A 24,458-nucleotide genomic window follows, 5' to 3' on the forward strand; every position below is an offset into this window, starting at 1 on the left:
TTCTATTTCTATTTATCAAAAATAGTCAAATAGTAAATTTCAGAGAGAATAGCTGATATTTTTTGAAAAACAGGAGGTGATAAGAAAGCATGTTATAAGTTTGACTCTCTTATTCATAAAGCAGAAAGACTGGAGGTTATAAATTTACATTGGTTGTGATTATACATGTACTGTAAGTGAACAATTTTTGTAAAACCTAAAAAGTCACATAGGGAGAAAATTAAAACCTAAAACAGATAATTCAAAATAAAGAAGTTTCACATGAGAAGATTGATAATTTATTTAAATATTAATTTTTGAAATTAAAAGTTACAAAATATCAAAATTTGAATTACAAAATACATTTTAACACCAAGTTTATTGGCACATGTTGATAATACAGTTGTATAATTAAATTTTCAGTGTAAAATAAAATAAAATGTGCACTTTAACCTTCACCCATGCAGAAACAGTTAACGAAAAGGTATTTTGCAAATGACACTCTCTCTACACCTTTAGTGGATTTTGGGACCACCTATTTCATGCTTAAATACTTATGCTGCATCACAACTTTTGGTCTTCATGTCTACATGCTATTGAAATTGTGAACTGATATTATAAAACTGAATTGTGGAGTTCTACGTAATGTGTATTAAACACTTTAGTAGTAGGCATTTGCATGCATTCATACGTGCATTTGTGTGTGAAATCTCTAATTTCTTTTGCCACTTAATCTAACCTTACCAAATGAAATATTTCTGAAACCCTTGTCAATTAATTCCCTAAAACAAGTAAAATCCTAAAAACGTGAAGATAGGCATCCATCACAATGATTTGGTCATCAAGAGTCCTGGGGGGAAAAAAACCCTGATCAAGCACAATCAAAATTGGCAGCCACATGGAGAATCAGTTAAAGACACATCTATATGCTACAATGCCAATTGAACAAAGTAAGGAGTGTTCTAGAACAGTAGAAGGAGCTAGCTGCACTAGTACAGATGTTGCAGTATGATTGGTGAAGGGCAGCCACGTGATGAGCAAATTCTGATATGGCCAAAAACTGACAGATTGTAAAAGACTGGCATGCAGCAGTTAATGAAAAATGTTTAACAATGCTATGAAGACAGACCAGGAATGAGATAGTTTGATATCTATCTATTTTAAAAATTTACACAAGATTTAGTTAGTTGTACTTACTAAAATTCTTGTTTATTTTATTCATAATATTTCACCAGGTTTACCTGGCATCATCAGAAGAGATGTAAAATGCATCACAAAAAGGCCATTTTGTGATAAAATTACTATAAGCTACTATACAAATATTATAAAAACATACAGCTATTGCAGCAAACAAATATTGGTACTAAAATCTAAACAAAGAATTTATAGATTTAGTAAGTTTTAATCATGTATAATACAAGGAATTGAAGTCCATAAACAATTTATATGATACAAATACTATCTTATTAAACAAAAAGACGTGATATACCAAAGCTGTTGATGAACATACCTGTATGAAAGTCAAAGCCTGCTTTTGTGAGGAAGATATCACTTACTAAAATCTCTGCACTTTGGCTATCCACCAACATTAATTCACATTCAAAAGGTGGTTTGAATTTAGATGGTAGAACAATGTTATCTCCACTTGCACAACTATCACCTTATATCACCAAAGAAAAGAAAAACTTCAGTTTCAACAATTTATCCAATAATAACTAGTAAAAGTACCTCATGCAGTGATCAGTTTTATATTTCATCATTCAAGTTATTTAAACAGAAAAAGTGCTTTTGGATGTAAAGACTGCAGTCATTTTCACCTATACATGGGTAAACAATAAAAGTAAGAATCAGTATAAAGTATCTGGCATTTCCCAAACATATGTTTCTTAAAATTTTGCTTTTAATCTTCTTTAGATATTACAGTTAGGTTGCATTTGCCATGAGGCTATCAAATGAACTTTATTTATTGTAGTTTTCAAGAGGAATATTTAGTCTACTAAATATACAAATTGTTATTAACAGACAAAGGATTGTGGGACAGTTTAATTGTTTTTTGTAAATATTTTTCATATGCTTTCACAAATATTATTTGCATGACTTTTTTATACATTTTTTCATGTAATTTTTTTAAGTATTTAATTATACTAAATACTCAACTTCAAATTGTTTTTTTGTAAAAACAAAACATCTTCACTTTTATTATGAATGGTAAACAATTTAAAATAGAAACATTTAAAAAAAAATTACACCAGGAAACCCATTTAACATGTACACACACAGCTTGTTGCACATGCAAAAATAATGTAAGTTCAGCATACAACCATCAGAGTTCAACAAGTACACCATGAATTACATGCAAAATGTTCAGTCTGTACTAAATCTCCTGACAAATATTTTACAATACTTCAGAATTGTTAAACTGTTTTCCAGTATGTTTTTCAAAATTACTTACAAAATTCTTGAACTCCCTGTATAATAAGCATACAAAGAATGATATATCAAGGCACACAGTGTTTCGTGTGACCAAAACACCTTTTTGTTAACAAGATGACATGTTATTTGATAGATCTTTATAACCTACAATTAGTTATCAAATTTAGTCTAAACATAAGCCACATGTGAAAGTTATTCAATACAATTCAGTCAATTTTGACCAAAACTTTTGTGTATAGCTACACAAGATGTCACATTGAGGTATCAGTATAAAATGTTTTACTACAGCTTTCACCTCAGTGTAAAAGTGGACTAATTTTAGTATTTTGTCATTCAGATTAAAGAAAACTGATTTTTTTTGTTTAGAGCAGTAAAATTGTAAGGTGAAAGCACATGCTGATATACAAGTATTTCTTAGGCTAAGCAACCTAGATTAGCAATTTCTAGATTAAGTTTTCAAATAAATCATATAGGTTGACAGTTAATATTGACTATTTATTGCCAAATTTTCAGCATAAATTTACTAAGTTTTACAAAACTATTTTAATTAAAGACCATTTAGCATCATATGATATTAGCTTAAGAAATTAACATAAACAATGATGCTTGATATGACCGTACCAATTGCGTAGGTGTCAATATAGATTAAAAGCATTACTATAAAGGAAGTTATTAACACTGTTTTAGAAAAGAAAAACTACAACCATATATTTTAAAGAATCTGGTTGTTCTGTCATAGAAAAAGTAAATTTTTGAGTGTCCTTGATAGATTCTGACCCAGATCTCTGGCTAATGGCCAGTTAAATCTTAAACTAAACTACCTACAACATTGTCTCTCTCTCTGTAAAGTATTGGTCTGTTCCATTTTAAATAATAGGGTTGCAATCCTGAAATTAATGTTGATTGCTATCGAGTGTCACTTTCTTACTTGTTGTGGTTTGTTGGTGAGTATTGAGAAATAGTTATATCTAATCAAAAACACCTTTGGTGAAAAAAATAAAAACATTGTAGCCTAAAAGACTGAAAGTGCAACTGAAAAGAATGAAATCAAAACTGGCAAAGTAGAAGCTTCACTTATAACATTGAAAAGAACTTTACAGCAAATATTCATTCATCAGTTAGATACATTGTGAATTTTGTTTTATTCAATATCATGCCTCAAGTTGAATACAAAAGAACAAAGTTTTACACAAGTAGAAATTTTATTATGAACAAAAGTTTCCTTTTATAAAAAAAATTTAATGTAACTATCACTTCTATTCTCACTTTAATCAAATAATGAAATTATATGGTAGTATTATTTCTTTAAATGTTCAAAACTTTTGTAGTTACAGGCTATCAGAGTTTAAACAATTGTACTAATACTTATCTTAATTCTTTCCCAGTAGCAAAATAATAAAATGTATTTGACATTGGATTTAATTACAGTAAGTTCTCTATTTACATTGTTCAATAGAATGTTGTGAACATAGTATAGCATATATTTTGATATAACTATAATTTTTTCCCTTGTAATGATATTATTAAAATTTCAAAATGTACCAATACTATTTTGCTTTGTGGAACAAGGCATCGAAGAGTTTTTCAAGCAAGCAGAAGTTGTTCACTATTTTTCATACTGTGATGACTTAATTTGTCATGCTGTATGCATTACAATTCCAAATCAACCAAATACTTCAAGCACATCTGTAAAATGGCCGACAAGTATGTCAGCAAAGAAGGCACAGAGAACAATCAACTTAAAGATAAAAACAGTGTTAATATGTTTTAATGCTGGCAAACACGAAATAAGTACTGGCAATGAGTTTGCCCACCTCCAATACAGTAGAAACTATTCATGCAAACATTGACAAAAGTTATAATTCTCCTATATTATAAACGTATTTCCAATAGGTACTTCCATCCACTCACAAAATTAATTGTTCACTGCTGCCCTCTATATATACACATTTTTATTATGCATGTCACTAGCCTTATGCATCCTGTTTTGAAATCATATGATTCTAATACGTCTCTCATTCAAATCATCAATCCCGTATTGATTATAAGAAGGGACTTGTGCGAGGGAACAACAGACGTAACTCTCCTCCACAAAAAATAAAAATGTGTCCGACAGATATTTCTGTACATGAGAGAGTCAGACCTGAAGAGAGGAATTGTACCACTTCTGATCCAGGCATACTCTTCACCCATTTGTGGAATGTGTAAGAAATCAAAGAAAAGGAGAGGAGCATGTCCAAGTGTAAGAGAATGCAGTAGGAAAGTGATCCTACAGGAGAAAGATATAGTAATTCAATCCAACAAAAAGGAAAGTGGGTAAACAAGAATGTGTCCCATGACGTAGAGTACAGGGTAGCAGCATCTGCACGAGGGTGGTATGAGGATAATACAATCTTCAACTTGAGCCCCCAAACCAGGAATCAATTTCCTTCTTATTACACAGGATTAGCTCTGAGCAAAGAATTTGACATCTGATATTAAAAGGAAGTCTCTCATATGTAATCAACTCCTATGACTGAAAAACAGCTGAGGACCATCCACATACAAGAGAGAACGAGGATGAGCCAAGAGAACTGGAACAATTCTACGCATTTTTCCTGTGACCCACAACACAGACGAAGGAAATCAAGGAGGAAGACAGAAAGCTGAAACCTGTGTGAGGACTGATGTTGATAGGCTCACTTGAAATCCAAAATCAGCCTGTAAGGAAACAATTTTCATACTAGGGTAGAATGAGGGCTCCTAATTAAAAGGGTGAACTGCATTATGACACCTCACTCCACTATATGCTTAACTGCAAATTGGAGGATATTACATTATCTACCAGAGAAGAATACCACTGTTCTACTCTGAACTAAATGGTTACAGCCATTTTACGTGGAACTGATCTAGCATTGTGGATTGATCACCCTAGTTGCTTGTAAGTTGTAAGTAATAAAGACTCCTATACTCCATAAGAATAAAACAGGGAGCTGAGACTACATTGGAGAGCTCAACAGAATGTCTACACCTGAGACAGTGATCATAAAACCTATTTTGAAAAGCAGACTGTACACTTTATTCATGTGAGACATGGCAGAGATGGGAAGCCTTACCCTTCTGCTTTAGTCTATTGGTAAAATGGTCTGAGACAGGCCAATTTATGAAGTAAGTATCATGAAGACATTCATTTGCGAGTGATCTTTTGAAATACCTCATCTTAAAGATAAGCATAAAAATCCATGTAAAGAAAAGTGCAAGAAACATGGTATACAGTGCAGATTTAAAGTTAAAAAATACCTGGTTAGGCACCATTCATCACAAAGAAGGATCCACATAATGAAGGTATGAAGAATGGATCCCTGAAAGAATGTACTAATAAAGACTTACTCAATGTCAGAGCTGTACCAAAGTTTGAAGCACAACCACAGGAAGACAAAAACTCGATATGATGTTAATAATAGGAAATGAACATGTTAGGGTTGTCCATATGCCCAACTGTAGGACTTCCTACAAAGACAGACAAAGACAAGATGAGGGGAAAAAGTGAGGTTGGTTGATTTAGTGTTTTACAGCACAAAGCAGCTAGACTATCTGAGCTAAAAATTCAGAAAAAGTTGAAATTAAATTTAGTAAAATTCATAAAAGGAAATTAAGGTAAAATAAAACAGTTTAAAAAACATAAATACCATAAAACCAATGTTTACATCTAATCTACAACGTTAAGAGAAAAAATTACAGTAACACAAGTTGTAAAACAATTTATATAGCATAATTGTAATTATCATAACTTGCCAGGAAGACTAACAGGTAAGTTCAATAACCACCATTAGTCACCTGAAGATGGCCTTTCCAGCAATGGTTCAGAGTTATTTGACGTCATGACTATTTTTAAAAAAGTAAAGTAATAAAAGTTTCAAAAGATGTGTAGCAAAATTTTAATAACAACTTGCCAGCATGACCAATGGGTAGTTCAAACAGTAGCATTAGTCACCTGAAGTTAGTTTTTGCAAGTCCTGATTTCGAGTTATTTAACATTACAGCAATTTTCTAATTTCAAATTGAACAAGATGGACTTTGATTCTTAAAAGGGAATCACATTAAAAAAGGTCTAATGTATAAATTTAAAAAAAACTTAAATGGCAATAAAAATATTTATGACCTTTAAAAAACTAAAAACATCACCAAGATGGACAGTGTCACCATCACCAATAAAACTGTCTAATGTAATGGACAAACCTTGGGACACAACATGTTTAAAATGGTGCCATCGTTGAGAGTTATAACAACAGCAAAAAAATAGAATGTGGCTTACTATGACTGGAGTGTTACATAGACTACATACTGGTGCATCAGTTCCAGATAAAAGAAAATGATGAGTTAAAAAACTGTGACTAATGCATAGTCTAGTTAGAACAACGTCCTCTTTCCAATTCTTACGGAAGCAACATGGCCAAAGTAAATATACGGTTTTATTTGGAAAAGCTTGTTTTTGCATTGCTTACTCCAAGTTGACTGCAAGCTGGCATGGAGCTGAGCCTTGAATACAGGACCATAGTCCATGTATGGAACAGGCACAGCGGTGATAGTGTCAGAGCAAATAGATTTAGCTGCAGCATGAGCGAGTTTGTTCCTGCAAATACCAACGTGGCCTGGTAGCCAGAAAAATTGGATAGAAGTAGATGTTAAAGAGAAATGGGCCAGTAGAGAACTACGCAAGTCAGTATAAATAGTGCAGTTTGAGTACTGCTTAGCTTCTATGTGTTCCAGGGCAAAAGAAATGGCATACAGTTCAATAGTGAACATAGAAGCTGTAGAAGGGATCTGTGCACAACTACTGAACCACAACAAACCATGGTAGAGCCCACACAGTCACCTGATTTTGAACCATCTGCATAAATAGAAATGAAAGGATGGTTCAAAAGATGTTCAGCAAATAGCAGACAGTATTTCTAATCATGAGTATCTGCTTTTCTCAGATGACTTAAAGGTAGGTCACATTTGGGGACTGTCAGAAGTCATGGTGGGATGGGCTGATCAGTGGATACAGCAATGTTATCCAAGGACATACCAAATTCATCCAACTGCACCTGGATATGAAGGCTAAAAGGAGCAATGGCAAATCATCTGTTCTGAAAAAGTATGGCCCACCAAGGAAGGAAAACACAAACCCAGGCAGGATGCTTTGTATGAGTTCTGAACTGGGGAAGTGCATAAAGCCCCAGTGCAGAACTGAAGTCCTTGATGATGAATGAGGTCCAGCATCTTCAAGGCCAAAGTCCTGGCAGACCCATAGACCAGTGATCCATAGTCGAGTTTTGAACAAATAAGAGCACGATATATCTTTAGCATAGAACGTCGATCCACTCCCCAGGTGGTGAAAGAGAGGTTATGGAGGATGTTCAATGCTCTTGTACATTTGACCTGTAGCTGTTTGACGTGTGGTATAAAGGTCAGTTTACAGTCAAAGATAAGCCCCAAGAACATTGTCTTCAGAACCACAGGCAGCACAACTTCACCGACATGGAGTTCAGGTTCAGGATTAATATCCAATTGGCAGTAAAAGTGCATGCAGATGATTTTAAAGAGAGAGAAGTTAAAGCTGTTTGCTGTTGTCAACATCAGCAAATGATTGAGGGCAATCTGTAGCTGTTGCTCAATATACCTCATGTTCAACGACTGACATGAGATGCAAAAGTCGTTGACATAGAGCCCTTTTGCAACAGTAAGAGGGAGTTGTTCAGTGATGGCATTAATTTTTATACTCAAAAGTGTGACACTCAAAACACAGCCCTGAGGGACTCCAAGTTCCTGTAGAAAAGAACGTGAAATTGTCGAACCCACACAAACTTGGAATCTCCTGTCCATTAAAAATTTTTTTTAATAAAAATGGGCAAATGGCCACATAAACCACATATGTGAAGGTTTTACAAAATGCCATACCTCCATGTTGTATCTTAAGCCTTCTCAATGTCACAGAATATTGATACAAGATGTTATAGTTTGAGCAAGGCTTCTCTGACTGATGTTTCAAGTCAATTGAGATGGTCCATGGCGGAGTGCTGTCATCGGAACCCACACTGGGTGGGCAAAAGTAGGTTGTTTGATTCAACGAAACAAACAAGATGATCATTAACCATCCTCTCTTAGGTCTTAGAGAAAGAGCTTGTCAAAGCAATTAGACGGTAGTTTGAAGGAATCTCGGGATCCTTCCCAGGTTTAGAAATTTCAGTGCCCACTGACCCCACCCACCATGGAGCCCTATAAAGGGACACACTAAAATGTCAAACAAGGACACTGCAGCAATGCCAGGGTTTTGTGAGCACTATACCCAAACACCAGCATCAGATACAATGTCTACAACATTTGTTGAGAACATCCAACACTGGTGCTCGGTTGACCTTAGCCCAAGTGGACCAGCTAAATAATCCAAGAGGGGCCACCCCAAGGCCACCCATCTATGGGAATTCAAAGCCAAAGTTGTGTGTTAGGGTTGGAACCCTCAACCACCGGGATCCTCTCCTCTCCTCCATGGGTTGCCATGCACATTAAACACGTGGGTAGATGTCTAGATCCCAGAGGAGGTAAACTGAAAGAACAGAACCTTCCCTGAGAGGTCCCCTCACCACGTACAGGAATTTGCACTAAAAGGGGAAAAGGTGAGATGAAGAATTTAATGAGAAGTAACACAGAAAAAAGTAAAGTGGGAAGGGAACAAGAAAAAATATGCCAACTGGATCAAATGAAAAATCCAACTGGTGAAGCTAAAAGGGGGAGAGATCCCTGGGTGAAGAGAGTTGTCAATAGTTAAAGAGACAAGAATGAGAACCAATGAAGGAAAGCACACAGGCAATAGCACTAAAGGGCACACACAGGTCTATCTGGATTGGGATGAGGTCAGAGATGAGAAATAGAAGGAAGGAGTGGTGCAGATAAAGATAGATAGATATGGTGGTAAAATGCGAGTGAAATGTTAAAGGCAAAAAATCAGATCACTAATGCCTACAGGCCAAAGGGAGAAGGAAATATATCTTAATAGTCAGGTGAAACAAAGAACTTAAGGATAAAGCAGCTCGATAACCTGAAATTAAGAAGACTAAAGACTCCTGGGCAAAAAGTCATGAGAAATTCAGAGACATCAGCAACAATAAGACAAGCAGCAGGAAACCATTAGGCTGGACCCATGTACAAAAGACCTTCCACTTTTGCTGAAACACTTCCATGGAGGAAGAAGAGATAAACTGAGCCAATTGAAGAGCTACACGATAGGAGAAACTGGACAAAAGCTAGGTGTGATTGAAAGATGTGAATTTTGGGATGCAGAACTGATGACTGGGGTTGATCAAGGAGGTCAGTTAATAAGGTAAATGGTATAGGATTGAATAATTGAAGTTGGAGTAAATGAGGAAACCACAGTCGGGACAACCAGTAGGTAGTGATCAGAAAGAGCTGGCAAGGAGTAGCACGAATAAGGGAACTCCCAAATCAAGTAACTGGATAGAAAGATAAGCATACAGAAGTTTGTGTGACCAATCTTGGCTAAAGGCATCTATAGCCAAAGCCTGAGGATGAGGGGAAATAAAAAAGAGATAACTGGTGATTTATGGTGGAGGAAAATGCTTAGATGTGAAGGAAACCACACAGATTGCAAAGCCATTAAGAAATAAAGGGATCACCTTGTTGGATAAATCTAGTTGGGCAGAAAAGACAATTCACTATGAGGTTGAAAGCAATTGAAAAAAAAAAGGTGTTGCACATGGGCTCAATATAAGAAATCCAATGTATGAAAACAAAGGGATCTCAACTAGCTGTCATTGTGATGATTGATAAAAGTCACCACTGTTGAACTGTCAGTATGGATCACTAGCAGATAATGTCTGGCAATGAGAAAAAAGTGATCCAAAGCTCACTGAATGGCTAGGATGGAGTCAAAGAGAAAGAGGTTAAGTTTACTTAAGTGAATGTTGAAAAAGACACCCAAATATGCACAAAGTGTTGAGTAAGATGCAGGAAAAACTTTTTTGACCAACCAGCTTACCCAAGCAGCTTTGAGAAGAAGTTGAAAAGTATGACTTGCCGACTCCTGTTCTGAATAGGCTAGAAGTAGACAGTTGTCCATGTAAAAATGGATATAACCTTCATGACACAAGGCAAGAAATGAAGAATAAAAGCTCTTCCCACAAAACAGCAAACAGGAGGATTAAAGGCCAGCCTAATGGGTAAAGCACAAAATTAGCACACCACTCCTTGATGGACAAATTGAAGACAAGGACAAGATCTTTCCATGATGGGAATATGCAGATAAGCATTGAAAATGTCCATCTTGGTCATCCATCAATCTGGAAAAATGCCCACCAAAGAGTGAGGTATGACTCCAATGCAAAATCTGTAAGGTGAACAAATCGATGACAGGCCACCAGTACCTGTTCTTTTGGGGAACAACAAACACATAGGAGCCAAACTCCAGTGAATAATGTAGAAAAAGTTTAATAGCCTGGTTAGTGGGGAGATCATATGTTGCCTCTGATAGATGCTGGCAAGTTATGGGATTCCAAAGAGAAGGGAAAGAAACCAGTACCTGAGATAAGGGAGATAGGGCAAAAAGTGGAATTTTGAGACCTTCTGACAAAACCTGAAGAACCTAAACACTGGTGATGAAGGATGTCACTGATGAACAAAGACCAAAGGTTGATCTCCTACCAGACCCAGATCAACCAGGTAGCCACCAAACTGTTGATGGTGTATTCTGCATAATCAAGGAAAACAAGCTGTGGCACTTCAAAAAGGGGGACACAAGTAAGGGTTGGGACTGGAAGTGCGTGAAACTGGACTTGGCACCACATTAAACTGAGATAAATGGACTATCACATGGGAGGGTGTAGATTGGTCTGGGACAAATACCATACAAGGGCTCCAAGACTGTACTAAAAAGAAACATTTTAAAAACTGAGCCGTACACAAATCCCAGAGATAAGGAGCATGTACACTGGTTCTGTGGAAAATGGCATCCCAACTTAAAAGGTCCCAACAACAAATAAATCACCGAAGATAATACACAATCCAATGTGGATGTAATGAGGGAGAGAATGCCCAAAAATATCCATTAAGATTTATATAAAGAGTCTATGACAAGAGATGGATTGAAGAAGATACTACAAAAGATTTGTGGGAATAAAATGGAGGCAGCAAAATTGGGGATGGATGATACTAATGGTAGATTTTGGGCCCATCCTCAAAATGTGTAAAACCTAATAGGTGTTGGTCAAGATATGGACAGTCAACCCTATAATATGTGAAGGCAGACTGATCAAAGCCTGAGGGGGATGAGGCATACTAACACCATCACCCAAATGAGAGGCGAATTGTATTCTAAAGATGGCTGGTTTTCTCGTCATCATGAGAGGTGAACTGTTCAGCCTGAACTGAAATGTGAGGAAACGGGCAAAACCAAAAAGGATTGAGAAGTATATTCATGCAGTAATTAATGATGCAGGTCATAAGATACAGAAGAAAGGAGAAATAGTCTGAATAAATTGTAAAAAACTGAACAGAATCATCAGAAAGGATGTTAAAAGGCATGGAAAATTCAGGTTCCACAGGTTCAGGAGGAAGTAAGGCAATGTCTAGAGATAACGTTGACCTGCATAATGTTCAATCTCCATGTAAGACAAATTTCTCAGTAAGTCACCAGCTCTTGAAGCCTATGGTGAAGTGTTTGTTGAATGCGAGACACCAAAGTTGGTGGCATTAACTTTGGAATCCATGTTGTAATAGTTGACAAAAATGTTTGAAGAAATAAATATAAATAGAATAAGGGTAATTAAGCCCAAATACTTTAAAACAAACTAAATATGTTAAATTAAACTGCTCTGAGAACTAATTCAATGCTAAACACTAACCAAGGCAAAAACGGGTGACATCCAACCTCCAAACAAGTGATAATTCAGTACAGGGAGTCATATCCATCACAAACGTACTATGCTCCTATTGGTAGAGAAGTGATGTATGATTTGCATGAGACACATGAATCATGATTCTAATGATGGACAAAAGGTTTGTGGAATACATAATAAAAAGTTTGCATATACAGGGCAGCAATGCACAAGAACAGCTAATCCCATGAGCAAAGGGAAATACCATATTGGAATGAAAAAACATGCTCAAAGTGTGATCACATCAAGTGTTACTAGAATGCATTTTATGAACAATATTTATTCATTTAACAAATTTAATTTATTTAGTTAGTTAGTTATTAATGTGGTAGTATGTGTTAGGATACTTATTTAATAATTTTTTCCATAAATTATGAGCAAAAAATATCTAACAAGAATGTATCTCTTATTTATACAATTATATTAGTGGGAAAATCAATTTTTATTTATGTCATTTTTTTTAAGGATACATCCCCAACTAAACAGAAAACTTATTGTACAATCAGTTTGTTTAAACAATATATATTTTAATTCATTGATCATTCCAATAAATAAGTGATATCACAACAGCAAAGTCAGACTTTGATCTTGTAGTTGAAAAGTTTTGTAAAATAATTACCAAGACTAAAGTTCTATATCCCTTAATGGGATTATCAGTGTTTAAAAAAATGTTTCTAAATATCTATAATTACAACTTAAATCTGTTTTAGGCCTAGAATTAAACTATTATTATTATTACTTTTTAAAACTGCACTATGGTCTAGAAGTTTGTGTCATAAATAATCCACTAAAATAATAATACAAACCTATTATGTTTGACTTCCGTGTTGCTGCTGCTTCTCCAAGAAATACAGAAATTTTATATGGCTTTTCTAGATATGCATTAGTAAAATATTGGAGTGATCCTTTATCAATGGTAACTACTGTCAAGGGGTCAATGTTTACCTGCAACCAGAAGACTTATTAACATATTAAAATATAACCATGAGCAATATGTAATTTATCACACAGTATTAAACACAGATAGAACTAATAGTACTTGCACGTAAATTACAAACCATGCAAACAATTCTATATACTTCAACAGAATACAGTGATGATTATGTTCTTTTTCTTCTCTTTAGAACTATATATTTTCAATATTTGTAATTTTACTTTTTGTTTAGATGTATGGATGGTTAATTTCAACAAAACCAAAACATCTTCCCCATATTTCATACATTAACAAAACAACTTTAAAGCACTTATTTTCTATACAAACTGAATGTTGTTTTCAATAATCAATTTTTTTTATATCTGGAATAACTACAAAAATCAGGACAAACTTTCTTTTTCATACATAACCAATATCACATTTATTATATGTTATGAACTAAAACTACCTTGTACTAAAGTATAAAATATAGAAACATAAACTAGAATTATGTTCTCCATTTCCAAATTGTTTTCATCAGTTTGTATTATGGCAAAGCTACTAAAGGATATCTGCCACCATTTCTAATTTTATACTACCAACCAGAAAAAAGGCAAGCAGTCAGTAGCAACCTACTATTCATGCAAAAGGACTGACTTTTGCTTTTATAACAGAGCCATAGTTTAAAATGTAAAATACAGAGCTCTAGCATAGGGCTAACACTATTATCAGATAGTGAAAAATAATTATACTCTTGACTTGCTAACATATTTGTAATCCCCAGTTAAAAACCATATTACAAGTAAATCCAGAACGTTTTTTCATAGAAGTATCTGTTTCTAATTATTAATTACTTGAAGAATGTACTAATACAACAACAGTTGTAAAATGTTCATAAGAAACATTTTCTCAACAAAATAAAACAATACTTACCTCATACTGAGTCACAAATACTCCAGAAATGTTATAATTAATCATTCCCACACCAGGTTGTATGGCTACTCCCACTGCTGTTGTTGGGTTAATGTGAATGATATTTTCATCTGCAGAGGACCAGGTTCCATGATGACCTGCAAGCCATTTAAATTCAACAAATAAATAAAAAACTAAAAAATATCAAATAATGGTAACTAATAAGGACAAGTATGTCAGATACCTTGCCTCCAGATATTTGTATTCATCTGTTTAAAAAAATCATTCAAAAAGTGATTATAGCAATTAACTTTTTATGCATCATAAAACTATAGAGATAGATATGGTATTGTAAAAACACTAACAGAGATCTAATATACAAGGGGAAAAAGAAAGTTTATTTCTAGAAAAGATATTTAGATAAAAATTTTCAAGTTGGAGCAAAAGTTTTACTTTTATAATTTTCATTGTTACAAAAATAATTGATTAGAAAGAAGATGCTAAAATTCCATTACTTGTTATTTTTGCTGAAAACACACAATTATTATAATCATACAGCCTAAAATTCTGGTGATAGCTTTTTTTCAAAATATCAGATATGTAAAAATGCTTGTACATTACAGTTAATATTGCCTGGATGATGTACACTGTTCATTTTTTATATATAGATTAGAGAGGACTATTATTAGCTTGAAACATTTTGTGAGTATTTTTACTGTGTGGAGGAAATCTTGATAGAGATGATATATATTTACCTTCCTGAGACACCAAAACACTGTTGAAGCAAATCACATCACCTACTGTAATGCTTGAAGATATGGGGTCTATGGCATGTCCAACAATGATATTCACATAATCTACCAACTGTGGGTTCTTAGAATCCCATACCTATATAAAAGGAAATAAAATTAAGCAGTTCATGAGATAACTTACAAAACTGGAAGTTATTTTCAGATGTTCAAAATAATATTATTTATAAAATTCACCAAAAAAAAAAAGTACCTTCAATATGGTATGCCCAGTTTTTAGTGCTTTGGCAATTAAAGTTCCATTTTCTGTTCCTTCAGTTAACCAAACAAGATCAAATCTGTGAATTTAAAAAAAGAAACGGCAATTATCATTTGCATTATATCTGCTGAAGTAAAAAAACAATCAAAACTAAGGAGAATATTCATTAATAATATAGCCTATATCTTGATATATCTTATTAAAAAAATCAGCACTATATATAATGTTAAAGACATACAACTGAAGTTCAAAATCTTCTCATGTGCTCATGAATACACCCATTGTAAGTAAATAATACAATTTTGAGACTTCAAACACCTAATAAAATGTTTTAATGACATTTACAGAAGCACTAGAAAAGAATGCATTAAAGAAAGTAAAGTTATTAACCTTGGAATTACAAGGTAGATTTTTATGCCTCCTTTTACAACCTTACAGTAAACCTGATAATTAATACAATACAGCAATTCCAAGGAAAAAAAAAAGATAAATATATGCACAATTATATATAGATTTATTATTTTATTTGCAATGATTCATTTCACTATTTTCTTCACCTAGATTGGGTTTACTGAATTTGGTCAGTAATTTCAAAAATAAAACAGTCTAAATTTACAAAAAACTTAATAAACCTCTCACATGAAAAGGTTTCTGATACACAAGATGATATTTATTTGTTAGTGACATGTTTTAATGTAAATAAAGTTTAAAAACACATCTTACATATCTACATTCACAAATTTGTATTTCCATAATGTGACAAAAGTAGGAGAGTGAGTTTTTCTGTATCTGTACCCATGCTCACTTTCTCTTAGACTTGTCCTCAATCTGGCTTTAACTTTACACCAATATTAAATTGTGATTTGTTGAAACAACTTTCAGATGTATCTGAATTATAAGCAACAGAACACAAAACAAAAGAAAGGAAATGACAGCAAAAAATTTACAAATATATATCTAGCACTGAATTTATCACAAAATATTTGAATTTAAAAAAAAATGCACCAAGTTCCTTTGATTGTGTACAAATGTTATTTTATTCACATATTCATGACTCAAGTTTATAATATCCACTCATAGTTTGTCATTACAAATATAGCCTGTATCACTTGCCTATAATGTACAGTCTAATTACTTCTTACGTTTTATATTGACAGATCAAAGGCAATCCCAAGTGTTACCTTTACAGAACTCTGCTTTCAGCTACATTATACAGTTATTATAGTACTGCTTTTCATTAAAAGGAAAACATAAGCATTGCCTGACTTTTGTTTGTATGAAAATTGCAAGCATCTACAGGAAAAATGGTTGTTCCTAAAGCAGTTGTGTGTTGCACACACTCAGTGATTTAATTTGGCCTTCATTGCATTAAAATTCTTATCAACTACATATCCAATTATACTCCAATGCCTAACTAGAAGACATGTACATTGGTTGAGTTACTTGTGAATTTGCACACTTGTTACCTTTCAGCCAAGTGAGTATATATTAAAGTAATCAGAAAACTGATTTTGTAACTTTGTTTTGATTTTATGTACAGTATCATATTTTTTTATTTCATGCATGTGATTATGTCACTCTGAGATTATTTGTTACATAGATTCTACTGTATTTATTTTATTAATTCAAACTGCTCTTTTTTTAGGAAATTGTATTATTACAATGTATGTTTTGTAAATTTTATACAATTTTAAAATTGTGCTTTTAAGATTTTGAAAAGCTGCTTGAACATAATGAGTTCCTGATGCCAGTGACAGTCCTTTAGCTTCCCTCTCCAACCTTGATTCAAAACAGATCTGTATGTACAAACTAAGAAGAAGGTACAAGGAGCTGCTCAAAACAGCTCAGTTGCTTGCTGTGGATGGAAAGCCTCTATTGGCATTCAAAATTTAGTTAAAGTGCAAAAACAAGACAGGGTTCTCCTAATTTCAAAGTTTGATCATGCCAATAGAACAAAAGCATTTATTAATGTTATTGCAGGAGCCATTTGTGAGAAAGTAGCAGTGATTTTAGTTCAACAATAGCATCTGCTGTACTTAGTAACAGATGTCACAAGTTAAACTGTTCTGAAAACAAACTGATTTTATTTAGAACAATAAACATAGCATATTGTTTTGGGACAGCATGTCACCTAGTGGTCCATCTCAGATGTTCCATCCTCTAAATTAAACTATTAATAAATAAATAAATAAATTCTTAAAGCCAGCCCTTATCATTTGCATACTTATAACACTTTCTCTTAAATTAACATAAATGTGCTGACTTCACAAAACTTGAAAGCAACTCATTCCAAAGACCAACCATTGTGGTAGAAAAAAAACTGTCTTAGCTGAAGATGACTCCTGCTCTGCCAAAATTTATTTTGTTCATTTGTTTTTGAATTTCGCACAAAGCTACTCGAGGGCTATCTGTGCTAGCCGTCCCTAATTTAGCAGTGTAAGACTAGAGGGAAGGCAGCTAGTCATCACCACCAACCACCAACTCTTGGGCTACTGTTTTACCAATGAATAGTGGGATTGACCGTAACATTATAATGCCCCCATGGCTGAAAGGGCGAGCATGTTTGGCTCGACGGGAATGCAAACCCACGACCCTCGGATTTTAACACGCTTGGCCATGCTGGGCCACTAAAATTTATATTCATGCCCCTTAGTCCCACTACTCTCAATTCTAAGTATGAAAAAAAGATAATGTATCAATATTTCCAATACTCTTTACAATGTTAAACACATAAATCAGATTCCCTCTAACTCTTCTTTTTTCATGAGAAAACAATGAGATTTCCACTTCTTTTCATATACAAATTCTCCATCCCAGTCACCATTCTAGCAACAATTCAAAGTCCTATCTAAAGTAAGAAGCCCAAGACTGAGCAACACAATACTCCAAATGTGGTTTAACCAATGATCTATACAAAATTATATCCTCTTTAGGCTTGCATTAAATATTTCTGTAGATAAAATATATAACCAATTTGCCCTACCACTAACAACACCCCACTACTTGAATGGACTTATTAGACTGATCAATTGTAACACCAAGATCCCTTTCTTTCATGACACTATTAAGGTGATTTGCATCCACATTATATTTATAATTCAAATTATGTTAACCCAAATGCATTATCTTGCATTTATTGTAGTCAATATCTATTTGGCATTTATTTGCCTAACTCACTAAATTATCAATCCTTTTGTAAATCTGTAGCATCCTCTTCACAGCTAGCAACACAAATGATCTCAATATCATCTGTAAATTTAAGTAACTCACTGACCATTCCTTCATTTATGTCATTAATATAAAATAATACTAAGATGTGAAGTACCCTATTTGTAACATTAGACCAGTTTGACTGAAGACAATTTTTAACAACCCTCTTCTATCCAGTTTACTAACTTACCTCCCACACCTAGAGTTTTTTTTTTTTCCTTTCTGAAAATTCAGATACACCAAATTTACAATCTTCCACTCTTTTATAGAAGCAGTAACCTTTTTCAAAGAATGCCAAAATATGTGTAAGGCAAGATATTTCCTTAGTGAAACAATGTTGACTACCCAAATAATTTTAGGCTTTGTCAAATAGCTTTGCAAAGTATCTTTTATCAGGCCTTCCAAAACTTTTCCCACAGCTGATGTAAGACTAAAGGGAAATTTTTGTCACTTGTCTTGTAAAGAGGAGTGACATTAGCTAACTTCCAATCCTCTGGTACCAACTCACTACTCATGGACTTACAAAAAATAATAGCAAGTGGCTCACATATCCAATTTTAACCTCCTTCCAAATTCTTGGAAAAATATTATCTGGCCCAGGAACCTTATCATTTTTTAAACTTCCTAATTTTTCTTAACAGGATCAGAATTAATGTAGTCACCTTTTTCAATTTTCTTTTCATCTATCAACTGTTTATGATGTGAAATACTGCTTAAACCCTCATTACTAAAAACTGAAGAAAAAGCAAAATTCAATAACCCAGCTATCTCATAATCATCAGATTATCATCCTTCAAGGATCCAACCTCCATCATAACATGTTTTTTTTTTAGAATTTAAAGATGTCCTTACTGGTAGTTTTTACATTTTCAGCCAACCTTTTCTTTGATATCCTTTTTGATGTCATAATTTCATGTTTCACCAACTTTCTTGATCTTCTATAACCATCTAACTCTCTCATCATACCAGCCAATTTAAATTTCTTAAATTTATGTGCATTTCTTTAATTTTCATTCTTGTACTCTTTGTAAGCCAATGTGACTGTTTTACTTGTACATACCCTCTTCTTACTAAAGGAATATGTTCAAAAATTTTCACATCTGCTCATTGTCTCCAAAGAACTTGCCAATGAACAACAGATAATTCTGGTTGCAATCCCTTCAAAATTTGCTTTTTTAAAATTTGTAAACAAAATATCATTATTTCTTATGTTCATATGTAGCAAGATATTGGATTGAACCTAATACAGCAATGATTCACTTGCACCCAGATGTTCCCCAATTTTTGCCTCTCAGTTATTTATATATTTGAAGATAACAATAAATCTAAAATAACAGTTTCTAGTAGGTTCCTTGATTAATTGGTGGAGAAAGCCATCTTGAGCAGTTTCAAAAACCCTTTATTTTTCAGTTTGATTTTAGCATTATTTGATCTGTATTTCTGAAATTAAAATCACCCATAATTATGACTTCATTAGCAGCTGAAATTGTAATCTCATTGTAAAGTTTCTCACTAATTCCATCTGGTAATCTGCAACAAATTCCCACTAAAAAGCCCTTTCCCTTTATATCTGCCAATAGAAATCCAAATAGATTTAATTTCCTTGTTACTGCCCTTAATATCCTCAACTTCAACAGGATGAAGCATACATTTTACATATAAAGCAACATCTCCCTCCCCTTTTTAGTACTCTGTCCCTATGAAATAGCCTGTAACCCCATATTTGAAATAAATGTGTCAACAAAATCATTTCTGTTTCACTATATTTCAGTTACATCCATTACACCAAATTCCTTCATTCCTACCAATGCTCTAAAGGTATCTACTTTATTTATTATACTTCTAGCATTACAACAGTAACAATTAAGCCAACCACTACAACTACTTCTATACTAATTTCCGATAAGCTTTTCTCTGCTTCTTATTTTTTTTTGCATTTAGTTTATCCTGACCCTCACCACTGTTTAGTCAAAGTTTAAAACTCCTCTTACTGTTCAGTTAATAGCCTTAACAAACAAGACAGCCCCTATCATATTTAAATGTAAGCCATTCCAAAAAAGCTCCCTGCTTTCATTAAATTGATCCCACAAGTTCAGACAGCTAATATGCTTATCCTTTATGTACTAAACCTAGAATTTATCCCCAATGATATACTTATAACTTCATCCTCACAGTTAATTCTGGACAGTATTTTTAACAAAATTAAGTTATGGTATTTTTCTTTATCAACCCCTTATATTTATAAATTAGTTCCTTTGATCTACCTTTCCCTGCATTACACAACAAAAACAGCATCAATGCCAGCACCTTTATTGTATCTCTTGCTCTGTCAGTTATATCTTCTACATCTTTTTACTATAATCTAATTCTTCTCTCTCTCATCTGTGATGATGAAAAAACCCACTTGTAGAGAAGAATATATATACGTAAAAACGGCTGGCATGGGTAGAGAAAATTCTGTGTAGAGGAGTGAACAACGTTGTTCGCTCATCTACATAGTTTTCTCTACCCATAACAGCCGTTTTTACATATTTATTTTCTTCTCTCCATATTTATCCCACAAACTATCCTATCTATGTCTTATCCAAGCATCCCATATAACTATAGCTCCATATCCTTCTCTGTCCATTTTGTTTTTCTTCCCTCCAATCATTCCTCATTTGCAGAAACCAAGAGCTGAAATGTTACTCAATAAATTAGGCTCATTACAATTACATACATTACTTTCAGCTCTATTAGTGTTTTAACTTCCTGAAAGTCATTGTTAGCTGATGTATCTCCTACAAGTAAAAGCTTAAGCTTTTATTGAAATCTGCTGCTATTTCCCACGCTCTGTACTTCTCTTTATCTATTGCTTCTACTGTAATTACGATAGCCTCCAACTTCTTCAACCTACAAACTCTACACACAAATTTCACATCTACACTACTAGCTTCCTTAAAGCAAAGCTTTCATTTCATCTGTACTTCTCTTTATCTACTAGTAATTACTTCCTTCTTCAACCTACAAACTCTACACACAAATTTCACATCTACACTACTAGCTTCCTTAAAAGTACACACCAGTCAAAAGTTCCCAAAGAAAACCATTGCACTGCACCAATTACACATAACAAATTGTGAATGCTCAATTTCTACACTAGTTTTAACCACTGTATTCATACTTATAACCTTGATATAAACTCAATATCAAGTAACAGTAGTCTACTTGACACATTGTTACTGTTAAGCCTACCATTTAATAATCAATTGTATTAGTTTTTTATCATTACTTTGTCTTCACAGCAAAGTAATTAAGTTTGTTCTCTAATTATATATAACTTACAAGTCTTTAGATTATATTTATTTAATAAAACAATGTACTAGCCTATTTTGCAATTTATCAGTCAATTGAATTATACCTAACCCTGAAGTACCATTCACAGAGTTAGCCTAATTTAACACTGTAGTACAATTTATGCCACTAAACTCCAAGTTAAAACTTTGACACTCTTACTAAATCTAATTATTATTTTATTATTTAACCCAAATTACTATAAATGATAATATTAATATCAAATAATTTTCCAAAATTTATAACAGGTAAATTTTTCAATGTCTTCTCTTTTCCAAAGCACCTTGTGAAACCTCAAACAATGTATCATAGTTTATTTTTATGCTGCTTTACAGGAAATTGTTAGCTTTGGTTATGCAGATGCCAGTAATCTAAAAAGGTTATATATTTAATTATGTATTTAAAAGTGATGAAATGTTTCAGTTTTAGCAGAAGTATGTACTGCAACAACTGATGGAGCCTCTTATAAAAATAGCAATTACAATGAATTGCTAGCAAAGCTAAAGAGCACTAACCATCTGTGGCTTCAAGGTATTTATTACATTTCTCATGGAGTTGAGCTGGCATTGAAAGATAACATTTAAATCATTTGCTGGCATGAAAGATTCCATGATAGCTACATATTACTTATTCAAATGACTTGGAAAGTTCAAAAGGCACTTTGAGACAATTGCCAGAGAATTTGTTATGCAACATTTTAATTTTCCCAAAGTGCATGGCATAAGATTTGTTTTACAGATAAGATTTGGACTAAATCATTTGCTGAATAATTTTGCCTTAAGCAACAAAGAAATATCTTGCCAATTGCAAGGAGAGAAGTTTCAGCTAAATTTTTAATGACAGAAGGCAAAGTTTAATATATAAAACCATGGAGAATCTTTTATTGATCAAAATGATTTTGTATAGACACATAAGAAAAAAGAACAAATATTGGAATCAACTTTGAAGATTATGGCAAAAAGGAGGAAAATAAAATTTGATACAAATCCTTTTAACATGCCTACAGAATTTGATGCAAAAAATTGGAAGCTAGACTTGAACAATGAAACTGATTCTAAATGCAATGAAGATTTAAGAGATTGTGGTGACCACAATGATGACAATCCTATTTTAAAATGTCTAGCAAACCAAATGATGAGATTTTTTCAAATAAATGAATGCACATGTAGTCAAGATGTTATGTGCCTGTCTTTACAATTATCATGTTATATTTTTTCTACTTTTACTGGATATAAACATCTTATTGATTGTTACTTTGTTTATTTATCAAAGTATCAAGCCTGTTATTGTTCTTTTACTCTGTCCCTGAAATAACACTATAAATTCACTTGATAGAAACAGTACAAGTCATAATCCAGTCAATGCAAATTACCTTTATTGTCCAAATTTTGGCATACCTTTCTCCACAAACTGAGTATACACAATCTTATGTTCAGAAATGGATACACCTGTCACACCACTATTCAGTATAGATAATACATGTGTTTTCTCAAGTAGACTATACATTTCATTTTGGATTCCCTCACATTTGAATTACATAAATTTTCTTCAAGCCTGATAAGTTGGCAGCTCATCACCATACTTAGCTTGTAAATCAAAAGGATTGAGAACAAAGTAAAGGACAGTTCATTCTTAGCAGTGAAGTACATAGTGTTAAAACAAGTGAATATTGTACTTTCTGACCTTCATTTTGCATTCTGATAGCTATGTACAGATATCCAGCTACTGTTGGTTGGAAGGCTGGTTTCCTGGTACAAGTACATATACATACTTGCATTCCTGTCTCCACTTATCTATCACATGAACAAAACACTGTACTGAATTCCTTTTACATGCATTACAAATCTTCTTTGAACTGATATATGTAAAGTACTTGGCATCATGTTGTTTCAATGAATCAACCTTAAAATTATTTGTTCTCATGATAAATCTACCTTTCTTCTTAGATTCTCTACATTGAATGCAACACATCAGATCTTCACTCTCACTGCACTCTCCCCATTTAAATTCATTCTTCCACTTAGGATGGAAAATTATATTCCTTTTTGTCATTTTTTCTGCTTTCATCCTTCCTTTTGATGTCTTTTTCTTTCTTCATCCTTTCTCATCCTCACTTTCCGAAGAAGTGAAATTGAATTTAAATAAAGAGATTCCTACCTTCACTTTGTGTCATGAGATACAGTTGAAAATGACTGAGAATGTTGTAAATATTTTAATGTTAATTTAATTTGTATAATGGAATACTTTTTTCAGTCTAAAAAAACAAAACTAAAACTACGAATTAGCTTTTTATTTATTTCAATATTTAAGGGAAAAATTGCAAAGTAAAATTTGTAAGGTTGTAACTAAAAACTAAGGCTCAAAACTGAAGCTTAAAGTTAATTTCTAATTAGGCCTAAATTAGGCTCGTGGCAGCATAAGCAATTAATAGGTGAACTTAACAAGAAATAGCTCATTAGTGATACGCAGAGGCAATATAACATCCCTGAAAATAACTGCAAGTCGTATATGATTTACTTAGCATTCAAGCACAATGCTATGATATCCACTATGGTCTCATTCTAGTAGATCCTCTTTCTTGTACATCTGGTTGAATAAAACTATGTAAATAATGTGTGTGTGAATTTAACTGTTAACAAGAAATGCTGCAAGAAACATTCTGATTAGAAAATTTAGGCAGTTTTTGTGATATTTTAAAATAAATTGTAATTAATAAGAATTGCTAGCAGGAAGACTAATATTATATGATAATAAATTTA

General features: G+C 33.2%; 1 protein-coding gene across 1 annotated transcript in view; it reads right to left on the minus strand.

Moving 5' to 3' along the window:
• The window catches only part of Gp210 (nucleoporin 210), a 133,523-nt gene that overhangs the window by 14,723 nt on the left and 94,342 nt on the right, over window positions 1-24,458 (minus strand). Inside the window, exons 36-40 of the mRNA XM_076490239.1 lie at window positions 15,151-15,235; window positions 14,904-15,036; window positions 14,170-14,306; window positions 13,130-13,268; window positions 1,490-1,639 (exon numbers count right to left, since the gene is read on the minus strand). Of these exons, the coding sequence (XP_076346354.1) occupies window positions 1,490-1,639; window positions 13,130-13,268; window positions 14,170-14,306; window positions 14,904-15,036; window positions 15,151-15,235 (644 nt within the window). The remainder of the gene's footprint in view (window positions 1-1,489; window positions 1,640-13,129; window positions 13,269-14,169; window positions 14,307-14,903; window positions 15,037-15,150; window positions 15,236-24,458) is intronic.

The sequence above is a fragment of the Tachypleus tridentatus genome, chromosome 2, assembly GCF_004210375.1.
Source record: "Tachypleus tridentatus isolate NWPU-2018 chromosome 2, ASM421037v1, whole genome shotgun sequence".
NCBI classification, from domain to species: Eukaryota; Metazoa; Arthropoda; class Merostomata; order Xiphosura; family Limulidae; genus Tachypleus; species Tachypleus tridentatus.